We start from the raw sequence: 13,896 nt of genomic DNA, 5'->3' as shown, positions 1-13,896 counted from the left end.
GTGCAGAGCACTATATGGCACAGCTATGGGGCAATAATGGTGCAGAGCACTATATGGCACAGCTATGGGACAATAATGGTGCAGAGCACTATATGGCACAGCTATGGGGCAACGGTGCAGAGCACTATATGGCACAGCTATGGGGCAATAATGGTGCAGAGCACTATATGGCACAGCTATGGGGCAATAATGGTGCAGAGCACTATATGGCACAGCTATGGGGCAATAATGGTGCAGAGCACTATATGGCACAGCTATGGGGCAATAATGGTGCAGAGCACTATATGGCACAGCTATGGGGCAATAATGGACGGTGCAGAGCACTATATGGCACAGCTATGGGGCAATAATGGTGCAGAGCACTATATGGCACAGCTATGGGACAATAATGGTGCAGAGCACTATATGGCACAGCTATGGGGCAATAATGGTGCAGAGCACTATATGGCACAGCTATGGGGCAATAATGAACGGTATGGAGCATCTATTTTTATTTTTGAAATTCACCGGTAGCTGCTGCATTTTCCACCCTAGGCTTATACTCGAGTCAATAAGTTTTCCCAGTTTTTTGTGGCAAAATTAGGGGGGTCGGCTTATACTCGGGTCGGCTTATACTCGAGTATATACGGTAAATGCAACCAGAAAAATCACTTTCTCCATTAACTTCTGTATAGGACTTAAAAATCGCCCTTGTGACTATATTGAAAACTTAAGAGTGTCATGGAAAGGCTTAATATGGATAGCTGCATTTTTTTTTTTTTTTTAACATCTTAAAAAGGTAATAAAATATTGTTCATTCACTGCCGCTATAATTTCTTAATTATTACCGTCTGGAAATAGCTGCTACACTTAATAATGTCCTAGACTCATTGTTATAGTGTATTAAGATAGCGCTTAGTCATAGTATTATGCAATACACTGGCATTTGTTTTGGTCTGTTACCATGCCTGATAGTCACACTTTCAGATTCAACTCTTAAAATATACGTTTGTATAGATGTCGCAATTGTGTCATCGTCTGGTTGCAGTTAAAGGCAGTTCTAGGCCAAAAAAGTTATTTGTCAGCAATTTAATTTTCTCCTGACGTGATGGGGCACACAGCTGGGGTGGGACGTAATCGCTGGGCACAGCGGGGACCCTAAGGCTGTGTGCACACAATGCAGATTTAGTGCAGATCTGCAGCGTTTTTTCCGCTGCAGACCTGCACTGTGATTTACGGTACAATGTAAATCAATGTGAAAAAAAAAAAAGCTGTGCACATGGTGCAGAAAAATCCGCAGTGGTAAAAACTGCAGAAAATCCGCATCAATTCCGCACTAAAACCACATAAAAACCGTGGCAAATCCGCAGCTGCGGATTCTGCCAGGAGATGCGGATTTTGTGCAGAAAATTCTGCACCTCTTTTTTAACGTGTGCACATAGCCTAAAGCATTCGCATTATAGGACTGGACAATCCCTTTAAAGCACAGTCCCTAGTGCTCTTAAATAGAAATCTCTTTTCTATTGCTATGATTTATATGAGCTACTGTATTTCATATTTCAATATAGGGCAGATTAAGAGGAGATTTTAACTGCAGTCATTTACTTTCTCCCTGCTGCCATAAGCTGGGGGAGCCGATGGAAATGATGTGCAATATGTCCTTCAAGCAAAACCACAGTTTTGTGCGTCTGTAGAGGAATCTTGCTGGATAAGTCAGGTGCTTTCAGCAGCCTCTGCACTCGTTTTCAAGCAGGTAAGCTCAGTAGTGTGATCATGTATGGGTACTTATAGAGAAATTAACAAAAGTGTAGCAACTCTTGGCTATTATTTATTTTTATAAGGATAAGTCATATATAGAGGAACAGCTGTATGTTTGATACTTTTATGTATTCTGAACTATACGTTTACATTTCCTATGGAAAATAATTACACACATCCATTTGGCAGTACAAAACAATTATTCAGTCTAAATCTAAAACAATTGGGAGAGTTTTAATTTCTTGCGCATTTTACTGTACATAACGCTGAATAAAATGATTCCCAAAACAGCAGCGATGAGAAGAGCGAACTCCACGTATAAAGCGACCATCGCGTCTGATGTCGAGATCTGAAGGCCGAGGAAGGAAACATTCTCAGATTCTGGGTCGGTGGCCGGGGTTGTTTTCACCCTTGAGGTTGTTCTTGTGCTGGAGGTTTCTGGCGCAGTGGTTCCTGTATGAATAGAGATGTAGGCATATATAATAAAGAGATGGGTAAGATTAGAAGAAAAGGCATTCCTTCGCACAGCGGGGCTTTTGTCACAGTTGTATCCAGTATAGACAATTTTCTGGAAGCAAAATGGACTGCAGGATGATACATTGTAGCAAAATGATCAGGACAAGCAAGGTTAAAGTTTGTGCTGCTAAGGATAGATTTAGATACAACTGTAGCAAATCCTCAGCTGTAAAAAGTCTCTTCACATCTGCCATATGGCTTTAATTCATAATAGGAGATATGTTGTGTGATAAATCTGAACGCCCAGGGCAATGCTCATGAGTAAGACTGCCTAGTGCAGTCAAAGCGCGTCGACTGGGTCAATTTTTTTTCTATTATATTGGACAGTTTTAGAACATAATGTTATATGACGATTGTTTTATTTGCAGAAAACTCAAAAGGTTCCTAAAACAAGTGGTTTTAATGCTGTATAGTTTATTCCTTCTTGCCTAGGTTACCAGCCACCGTCTTAGAGGTGGAAGGTCTCCTTGGGAAGGAGTGCTGCGCTTGCAATCTCTGCAATAGAGCTTGTAAGTGTTCCTCTGAAGCTGGCAGGATCCCTGGATCCGGCCAGCTTCAGCTTTCCTGTGTTTCTCTGATGCTGCGGAAGCAAAGCTGCCTCCGAGATTAAAGCCATAACGCTGGTATGAAGTGTCAAATATTCAGAAACGCACCATCGCCATCAAGAAGGGAACGGGGCGCAGTGTGTGCACCTAAAGACGAGTTAATAGCAGCATTTTTAAGAAGATTTTTCAGAAATCGAAAAACATGGCTTTCTTCCCAAATAGCACACCTATCCAAGTGTATGGTTTGGTATTATGGCTCACTGACATCCAGGAGGTCAAGCAGCAATACCATAGCCGCCCTATGGCCGTGTCTGACTCCATCTTTTTTTTTTTTTAAATCATGTATTTTTTTATTAAAGCATATGATACGCCATTAACACAGTCCGATACAATTTCCAGACAAATACCGTACATTAGATACATGACCTGATAATATATTTTCATTTTACTAAACAACACCCTTACCCCCTAACCAACCCCCCCTCTCCCTCCCCCCAATCTCTTGCCCATTATCCAATACCACCATCTGACAGCATCACCTCTTGAGAAAAGATAACAAGCTTTACAAAACCACGCCTGTACATGTAGGAGTCCCCCCAGAATCAACTACATGACCCCCATTCTACTTTGCAGTAACTCAGCAGACGCCACATCTGGGTAATCCATCCATGCACCCCACACATTCTCAAATTTTGTATTCTGACCTCTCTTACTGTATATATTTCTTTCCATAAGGACAATAAAATTTATCTTGTTGATAAATTCCTTTTTCCCTGGCGGTTTTTCATCCAACCAGTGCATTGCGATAAGCTTTCTCGCAGCATACAACAATCTTGCGATAGTCAGCCTTCCACATTCATCCGTAGCAATATCATCCATACAGCCCAAAAGACAAGTCAGCGGATTGCGCACCACATCTACTCCTGTCACCTCCTGGATCAAGTTAAGCACCTTCACCCAAAAGGGTTGTAGGCGAGCACACGACCACATCATATGAAGCAGATCAGCGCCTTCCTCACCACACCTGGGGCATTCTGAGTCACCTCTCAGTCCTGCCTTCCTCATCCATGCCGGGGTCCTGTACACCCTATACACCAGGTATAACTGTGACACCCTCTTAGCCTCGCTCAGGGAAGCCCTGGGGATATATTGGAGTTGGGACTCTGACAAGGGGCCCACATCCGCCACCCATTTCTCCTTAATCCTTAACGGATGCTTCAATAAAAAGGTATCCATCAGACCCCTGTACATCAAGGTAATGAACCCCCTCGTACTCCGAGGCCCAATAAGATTCAACAAGCTATCTGACTGCAGATTCACGCACGGCACCTCATTTTGACAGTTTAGGGCATGTCTCAACTGCAGGTACTGAAAGAATGACTTCTGGGTTAAAGGAAACTCATTCCTAAGTGTCTCGAATGTTTTAATAACATCTCCATCAAGCAACTGAGACACGAACCAAATGCCAATGCGCCTCCACTGACCGAACCCCCGCAATCTCGTGAGCTCTGCCAACCTAAGTTCAAGCCAAATTGGCGTATATCTCGTAAATTCCGTTACTCCCCTCCATTGCTTAATTTTCTGCCATACTTTCCCCATCATAGCTATTATTGGGAATTTTGGGGGGTTAATTCTGAATCTACCTGCTTCAAGACTGGCCAACAATGGGCCCTTCCCTACCGCGCGTTCAATGATTATCTCCGCTGAAGAGCTCTGTTCTGGCTCTCCCCAACCTACCATGTGCTGGCATTGAGATGCTATATAGTAAATCCATGGATTGGGGACCGCCAGACCACCCTCATCCTTTGCCCTTTGCAGATGTTCCAATTTGATGTGCGCCCGTCCACCCCTCCAAATTAAATCCCTAAATAGAGTATTGATCCTATAAAATTTACTCTGAGGCAGCCACACTGGAGCAGTATGCAAATATGTAGAGGAGCTGAGGCATAGGTATCATTTTGATCAAATTGGCTCTGCCTGCGACCGACAGAAATAGCTTCTTCCAGGCCCCAATCTTCTGCTGGAACTTCCCAAGCAGGTTGAGCCGCACATAGTCCTCTATTTTGTCCGAAACCACAATGCCCAGATACTTAAACTCATGTACTACTCTTAAGGGAACCCCAGGGTCAAGAGTCAGAGGAGCCGCCGCGTCCATGGGCAACAACACAGACTTCTCCCAATTAATAGATAATCCGGAAAGAGCCCCAAGTTTAGAAATACTGTTCATAGCGGCCCCCAGAGACGCCTGTGCATCTTCCAAGAACAATAACACGTCGTCAGCGTACAGGGCTATTTTTTCTTCATAGTTTCCATACCGAAACCCCTTTACGTCCCTGTCCCTCCGTATTGCCGCCGCCAACGGCTCAACAGCAATTGCAAACAGCAGAGGAGACAAAGGGCACCCCTGCCGCGTTCCCCTATATAAAGGGAAATCCCCCGACAAGACTCCATTCACCCGTATCCTGGCTCTTGGAGACGCATACATCAGCTGCACCCAACGTATGAACCTCTCACCAAAACCCATAGCCTTCATGACCGCCCACAAATACCGCCACTCCACACTATCAAACGCCTTAGGCTACTTTCACACTAGCGTCGGTACGGGGCCGTCGCATTGCGACGTACCGACGCATACTGTGCAAGCACCGCACAACGGGGGCAGCGGATGCATTTTTCAACGCATCCGCTGCCCCATTGTAAGGTCCGGGGAGGAGGGGGCGGCGTTCCGGCCACGCATGCGCGGTCGGAAATGGCGGACCGTCGGCACAAAAAAAGTTACATGTAGCTTTTTTTGTGCCGACGGTCTGCCAAAGCACGACGGATGCGACGTGTGGCAATCCGTCACAATGCGTCGGTAATGCAAGTCAATGGAGAAAAAACGCATCCTGCAAGCACTTTTGCAGGATGCATTTTTTCTCCAAAACGACGCATTGCGACGGAGGCCAAACGACGCTAGTGTGAAAATAGCCTTAGTGGCGTCTAAAGACACAACAACCCTCCGACCCATATTATCCACCTTTACCTGCATATTGAGAAACAGTCGTCGAAGATTACACGCTGTAGAACTATTGGGCATAAATCCGGACTGGTCCCGGTGTATTAGTGTTGTTATCACCTTGTTAAGACGGTTAGCCTACATCTTGGCCAAGATTTTGATATCTATCGTTAATAACAAGATTGGGCGATAAGAAGCTGGATCCCTCGGATCCTTACCCTGTTTTGGCAGTACAACAATTATTGCCTCCCGCATGGACCTCGGCAGCTCCCCCTCCACCAGACCAGCAGCATACACCTCCAATAAGGCAGGAAGCAGTATCTCTTTATATTTTTTATACACCTCCCCCGGGATCCCATCTACCCCCGGGGCTTTATCATTGGGCATAGAGATCGGCGTCAAGCTCCTCCAAACTAAACGGCTCCTTGAGAAGTCTCCGATCGGCCACTGAGAGTCTGGGAAGCTGTACCCCTGTCAAGAAACCATCCACCTCCTCCATCGTTGGCTGTACCCGTGATTTATAAAGATCCGAGTAATACTCCGTCATCACCTCCAAAATTGCTTTGCAACCAGTGTGCTCCATCCCTTCCCTTCAAAGAACCTATATGTGTGGAATCTCTCTGCGCCGTCACTATTCTGGAAAGGAGATGGCCCGCCCTGTCCCCCTCTTCAAAGTATTTGACAGTTTGAAACATTCTTCTACATTCCGCTGTTTTCATTGCCATCTGACATACTCTATTCTGCGCCACCTTTAACCTTCCCTGTGCCTCTGGGGATTGATCGTCTGACTCCATCTTTGGATGACTGCAATTATGGTATGTTTTTCTAATCCAAGATAGCCATTTTAAAGGTGTTTTCCGGGCACATAGATATTTAAAGCATTGTAACGCCTATTAGAAATGAAGACGAGAAATGAAGAGACGTTGCAGTCTCCATGTCACCTTTATAAGCTTGTGACATTGGCCAGAGCGGATGGAGCCTGAGTTTCTGAGTGCTATATTACATATTAATACGTTGTCTGACTCATTGCTCCACTGCAGTATACTGAGCCTGTGCATTGGAAGGAGAAATTGTTCAGCAACATCCATCTTGAGACTATCAGAGTCTCAGGATGGTGCTTTGTAAGTCGGAAGTGAGGGGCTGTGGGAAAAATACAGTTCTGCCTCTTGGGAAAGTATAGAGGCACAATGATGACCGAGGGGAGCTAAATATGAAAATAAAGGTAATGGTGGTTTGGTTTGGGGACTTGGTACAGTATTTTTGTGCCTCTTCTGAAGTATAGTCATTCTTTTTACAATATTAACATAGAATGGAGAGAACATGCCTTATACATGCAATATAGGCAGGAGAGGGGCTGCCATGAACCCACAAAGAAAGAAAAATCCCATTTTGATTTCTAAGTGTCCCATAGTTATCTACTTGCAGTGCTCTCACCTTCAGGCTCTGGTTGGAGGCAGGGGTGAGGGCCGTTTTCAGGATCTGGGAATCCGTTGCACTCAATGAGTTGCCTGTAGTACTTGGTCGACTCTTTCGGGGTCCGCGTCAGTTTGGGATCTGTATAATTGGTGTAATACAAGCCGAACCGTTCCGCGTATCCTGCCGCCCACTCGAAATTATCCATAAGGCTCCACGCTGTGTAACCGCGGAGATCCACGCCGTCGTACTTGGCGGCTGTTTAGAAATAACCGTGATCTTAGGTTTAGTTGAAATGTACCAATTTTCAATTCAAACATCAGTTCCATCAACAACAAACAGCGTGAATACGTGAAGAATCTGCATCCCATCCGCTGCAAAATCTGTAGGTTTATTCAAATTTATGGTAATTTATTCTAGAAATTAACGGACCCTGCCCATAAAAAGTCCAGAGCTGGTATTGTGAATCCGGGAAAGAAAATCCCTGCAGACCACAATGCTCCTAATCTGCAGATGGCGTCAATTCACAATATCCTATCGCTTTGTGTGTACAGCGGCTATGCTACTTTTGTTGCTCTCCTCCCTTTTTCTATTATCTATAAGTTATCATGAGGGTGCGCAGATAGTAATAAATAACCCCAAGGTCAGACTACACACAGGGTTTATATGTCTATAACCCTGGAGACCCATTGGTCTGGATAGGAGCTGTGTACACAAAACGGTTGGCTGTGTTGTGTATGCTGAGAGTTGTAATTTTACAACAGCTTGAGAGTCACAGGTTGGAGACCAATAATCCAGATAGTTTCCCCCCAAACCCGTCATCATACCGACACTGATAAGGATATTGCTGGTGCGGACGCCTTTCTCTTACCCTTTAAAGCTTCGTTGACATAGTGCTTGTAGTAATGTTCCCTCCACTCATCGTTCAGATTCGTCCCCCGCTCAGAAATTCCGTTCTCCGTCACATATATGGGAGGATTGTTAAATTCCTCTTTAATAAAGTTCAATAGCCTCCGGAAGCCAAAAGGAGTCACTTTTAGCCAAATGGATCCTGATCCGAGCCAGCTTCGGTCAGTCATTGTTGCTACACCCCTGGATTGAGTTGATGATTCTGTTAGTTTTTACATGCCTAGTTTTAAAAAGGCAATCGCCTATGCCCGGTGATAAATGGAGTTGCCCATTCTGCAATTCTGGCTGTCTGCAATCAACTTATACAATGAACTTCGTAATAAAACCGTATGCAGTGAGCTCCCACTAGTGGTGGCTGAAATAATAACAGTATGCAGTGAGCTCCCACTAGTGGTGGCTGAAATAATAAAACAGTATGCAGTGAGCTTCCCCTAGTGGTGGCTGCGATAATAAAACAGTATGCAGTGAGCTCCCACTAGGGGTGGCTGAAATAATAAAACAGTATGCAGTGAGCTCCCACTAGTGGTGGCTGAAATAATAAAACAGTATGCAGTGAGCTTCCCCTAGTGGTGGCTGCGATAATAAAACAGTATGCAGTGAGCTCCTTCTAGTGGTGGCTGAAATAATAAAACAGTATGCAGTGAGCTTCCCCTAGTGGTGGCTGAAATAATAAAACAGTATGCAGTGAGCTTCCCCTAGTGGTGGCTGCGATAATAAAACAGTATGCAGTGAGCTCCCACTAGGGGTGGCTGAAATAATAAAACAGTATGCAGTAAGCTCCCACTAGTGGTGGCTGAAATAATAAAACAGTATGCAGTGAGCTCCCCCTAGTGGTGGCTGAAATAATAAAACAGTATGCAGTGAGCTCCCCCTAGGGGTGGCTGAAATAATAAAACAGTATGAAGTGAGCTCCCTCTATTGGTGGCTCCAATAATAAAACAGTATGAAGTGAGCTCCCTCTATTGGTGGCTCCAATAATAAAACAGTATGCAGTGAGCTCCTCCTGGGGGTGGGTGCGATAACAAAACAGTATGCAGTGAGCTCCCCCTGGGGGTGGCAGTGATAAAACAGTATGCAGTGAGCTCCCCCTGGGGGTGGCTGCGATAATAAAACAGTATGCAGTGAGCTTCCCCTTGGGGGTGGCAGTGATAATAAAACAGTATGCAGTGAGCTCCCCCTAGGGGTGGCTGCGATAATAAAACAGTATGCAGTGAGCTCCCATTAGTGGTGGCTCCAATAATAAATCAGTGCAGTGAGCTACCCCTAGTGGTGGCTCCAATAATAAAACAATATGAAGTGAGATCCCTCTATTGGTGGCTCCAATAATAAAACAGTATGAAGTGAGCTCCCTCTATTGGTGGCTCCAATAATAAAACAGTATGCAGTGAGCTCTCCCTGGGGGTGGCAGTGATAAAACAGTATGCAGTGAGCTCCCCCTGGGGGTGGCTGCGATAATAAAACAGTATGCAGTGAGCTCTCCCTAGTGGTGGCTGCAATAATAAAACAGTATGCGGTGAGCTCCCCCTAGGGGTGGCTGAAATAATAAAACAGTATGCGGTGAGCTCCTTCTAGTGGTGGCTAAAATAATAAAACAGTATGCAGTGAGCTCCCACTAGTGGTGGCTGCGATAATAAAACAGTATGCAGTGAGCTCCCCCTAGTGGTGGCTGCGATAATAAAACAGTATGCAGTGAGCTCCCCCTAGTGGTGGCTGAAATAATAAAACAGTATGCAGTGAGCTCCCACTAGTGGTGGCTGCGATAATAAAACAGTATGCAGTGAGCTCCCACTAGTGGTGGCTGCGATAATAAAACAGTATGCAGTGAGCTCCCCCTAGTGGTGGCTGCGATAATAAAACAGTATGCAGTGAGCTCCCCCTAGGGGTGGCTGAAATAATAAAACAGTATGCAGTGAGCTCCCACTAGTGGTGGCTGCGATAATAAAACAGTATGCAGTGAGCTCCCACTAGTGGTGGCTGCGATAATAAAACAGTATGCAGTGAGCTCCCCCTAGTGGTGGCTGCGATAATAAAACTATGCAGTGAGCTTCCCCTGGGGTGGCAGTGATAATAAAACAGTATGCAGTGAGCTCCCCTTGGGGGTGGCAGTGATAATAAAACAGTATGCATTGAGCTCCCCCTGGGGGTGGCAGTGATAAAACAGTATGCAGTGAGCTCCCCCTGGGGGTGGCTGCGATAATAAAACAGTATGCAGTGAGCTTCACCTGGGGTGGCAGTGATAATAAAACAGTATGCAGTGAGCTCCCCCTGGGGGTGGCTGCGATAATAAATCAGTATGCATTGAGCTCCCCTTGGGGGTGGCAGTGATAATAAAACAGTATGCAGTGAGCTCCCCCTGGGGGTGGCTGCGATAATAAAACAGTATGCGGTGAGCTCCCCCTGGGGGTGGCAGTGATAAAACAGTATGCAGTGAGCTCCCTCTGGGGGTGGCAGTGATAATAAAACAGCATGCAGTGAGCTCCCTCTGGGGGTGGCAGTGATATTAAAACAGTATGCAGTGAGCTCCCACTAGTGGTGGCTGCGATAATAAAATAGTATGCAGTGAGCTCCCCCTGGGGGTGGCAGTGATAATAAAACAGTATGCATTGAGCTCCCCCTGGGGGTGGCAGTGATAATAAAACAGTATGCAGTGAGCTCCCCCTGGGGGTGGCAGTGATAATAAAACTATGCAGTGAGCTCCCCCTGGGGGTGGCAGTGATAATAAAACAGTATGCAGTGAGCTCCCCCTGGGGGTGGCAGTGATAATAAAACAGTATGCAGTGAGCTCCCGCTGGGGGTGGCTGCAAGAAGCTAGAATTTGATCATGCATCCCAATATCTATGGCGGGGATTTGGAGCTCAGGATCAGAAATATTGAGCTCTCATTTGTATAAATACCTTTTTTTTTGCTCAGGATATTACATTGTTTACCAGCAACATGTGATAATCCTGCAGAGGGTAGCGGTAATTTTGCCCTAAAGCTCATGTTTTGTAACGTGCATTTGGCACTCCAAAGACAAGGACATATTGTGTAATAGCCAGGTAGCCCCATCCTCTGTGTAAAGATGGAAAGTGCCTGCTCCTTCTGATTCCCAGCATTGATAAAAAGTAAAACAGAAATATTGAAATCTCAAATTCTGTAGTTATCAGCAAAATCATTATTAAAATGAAGCAATTCCCACTTGTGACCACCAGGTGGCAGACTACACCTGTTCTATTGCCCTTACAGTGTAGTGTTCGTGATTGTTGGATTTATTTTTTTAATTTATTTTACTCATTTATATAACGCTATTAATTTCACAGCGCTTTATAGACATTGGATCCGGAGTTTCCACTGGTGGTGGTCGGTGAAGGTGTCCGTGCTTTACTCTTGTACATGCAGTCTGATCTGCGGTCAGCAAGAAGCTGAGCAGAACGATATATTAGGATGCTGGAAAAGACTCAGTGGAATTTGTATTTTATTCATTGAAATCCCTATAGTTTGTACGCAGAGGAGTCCTGTGGGTGGTCCAACTAGTGATTGATAGCTATCTCTGCATGCAGTCATACAGGGGAGACGGACAATCTCTAGTAACACCGCCCACTGGACTCCTCCTTACAAACAATAGGGATTTCAATTAATAAATTACAAGCTTTACTGAAACTTTTCTCACAAATATATATCAATCTGATCGGCTCCTCCTGCTATACAGCATCCTGCCTGCAAAGCAGATACCATTTTCAACATGACGGGTTCTCTTTAACATTTAAGAAGGGGTTGTCTAGTGGCAGCCAACCCATAACAGCAAATGATACCTTTATAAAATTTAGATTTTTTTTTTTAAATTGCATCAAATCCTGCAATTTCTTTTCACACAGGTTACGGCTTGAGATAAATGTCAAAATTCTGTCTACCTGCAGCCACCACTAGGGGGAGCTTACGAGAGAGAAATGGTTAAACTCCATACAAACCTGTCTGCACCAAGTTCCCATATACCGGCAGCATAATTAATAAATGCAAACAGAGGCCAAGGTGACTTTACTATGTACTTTCATCATTACCATACACTTGACCAATTTTTACCACCCCGGATCTGCTTTGCGGTTCCCCTTTAAGATCATGCATTAATCGTGTCCGTTCTTACCTGTCTGCATCATAAGACTCTAAAGACGGACCAAATTGGAGGGGCGACGCCAAGACTGTGGTATAGTGATTGAAGCCAAAATAGTCGTACGTGCCTTTAATTCTTTTTTTCTCCTCTTCTGTGAATTCCGGAAGTCTGTAAAGGTTTATATATTTTTGTAAATTCCCCAAACTGTAAATCACATGGACGAGCGTAATAACCCGTCCAATGCTGCAAAGGCCGAGTCGCTATCCCCCCAGGGCCCATGGAAACCTGGGGGCCAATTGTGCATTGACATCAATACATAAGACGAAATGTATCAACCTGCCCATTCATCAGTTTAATTATTATTATTATTTTACCCTTACCGAGATTTTGCTAGCCCTTGTGCCAGGCTCCTCTCCAGGATTCTTGACTTCATGATCTCATTGTAATCTCCGTTGTTAAAAATTGGATGTGCAAACCATCCGCCGTAAAACTAGGTAGGAAGGCAAAGGAATGAAAATAAATATATAAACTTTACCTATGAGCATCACAAAGGGCTAAAAAACTGGACTTTGTTTAATGAAAAAAATAATCCATTTTGTGTATACAGCTCCTATGCAGACCTATGTGTATCCAAGGTCATAGGCTACAAACCAAATTGTGTAGTTCTTATTCTCCGGCTCCTTTTCTATCTACTCCCCTTCGACAGACTCTTCAAAAATGCTCTGGATCAAAAATCTCCCATTTTTTATTTTAGATGCGTGCAAATAATGATTAAAGGCCGGGGTTATATACCTTTGACTCTGTTTTAGATCTAATTTTGTATCTTTGGAATATACAGCATGTTTATTTTTTTGTTTGTTATATTTTTTTCGTTTTTTTTTTTTATTGCAAAGTGGAAACCATCAACATGTAGATAATGGGCTGCTGACAGATTCTTTATTGTTATGATGGACTGTTTGATGCTTTCTGACTATTTGACACATGAAATCCTAAACTGATAATCAACAGCACAGAAACAACTACCTAAAACTTGTCATGGAGGCAATTAATACTTGCGCTGGGTATCATGCGTCAATAATCTGGGAGTCGTGGAGTATTAATACTCCAAACAGACTCGTAATTCAAAGCAAAACACTATTCTGCATTAATCAATTACTAAATAATACATTAATTAAAACAAACTTGTAGACAGAAGCTACCCTGCTTGTTGATGGTTTCCAGAAACATTTTTTAAGATGAAGGTAAGTGTTTTCTTATATAATTTGCATTGCATTGGGCAAACTAAAAGTATATAACAAGATATATATATACGGTATATATATATATATATATATATATATATATATATATATATATATATATATATACCGTATATATATATATATATATATATATATATAGATATATATACCGTATATATATATATATATATACTGTATATATAGATATTATACCATCACATATCTCCGTGCTGCATCGATATCTTCCTGCTTGTAGGGGTTTCTCGGTTCGGCCCAGTCACAGCTGATGGTGATGGAAATGATCCCCCCTTGTTTTTCTCTGTAGGTGCTGTTGTAAAGGTGCCAGGCCTCCGCGTGAGCCTTGATGAGATTATGTCCAACTTCATAGGGGCCGCGCCCGGGCCTGTTGGTAATTCCTTAAGGGGATTATACAGAAAATGAAATTGTAATTAA

General features: G+C 43.9%; 1 protein-coding gene across 1 annotated transcript in view; it reads right to left on the bottom strand.

The window, feature by feature from the left end:
• Positions 1-1,794: 1,794 nt before the first annotated feature.
• The window catches only part of LOC143784600 (lactase/phlorizin hydrolase-like), a 34,235-nt gene continuing 22,133 nt past the window's right edge, over positions 1,795-13,896 (bottom strand). Inside the window, exons 12-17 of the mRNA XM_077273039.1 lie at positions 13,657-13,859; positions 12,583-12,692; positions 12,236-12,370; positions 8,078-8,298; positions 7,228-7,464; positions 1,795-2,190 (exon numbers count right to left, since the gene is read on the bottom strand). Coding sequence (XP_077129154.1) covers positions 1,952-2,190; positions 7,228-7,464; positions 8,078-8,298; positions 12,236-12,370; positions 12,583-12,692; positions 13,657-13,859 — 1,145 coding nt within the window. The 3' untranslated portion in view covers positions 1,795-1,951. The remainder of the gene's footprint in view (positions 2,191-7,227; positions 7,465-8,077; positions 8,299-12,235; positions 12,371-12,582; positions 12,693-13,656; positions 13,860-13,896) is intronic.

Source organism: Ranitomeya variabilis, chromosome 7 (genome assembly GCF_051348905.1).
Source record: "Ranitomeya variabilis isolate aRanVar5 chromosome 7, aRanVar5.hap1, whole genome shotgun sequence".
NCBI lineage: Eukaryota > Metazoa > Chordata > Amphibia > Anura > Dendrobatidae > Ranitomeya > Ranitomeya variabilis.
Note: the sequence above shows the minus strand (reverse complement) of the source record. Positions and strands in the feature narration are given on the sequence as shown.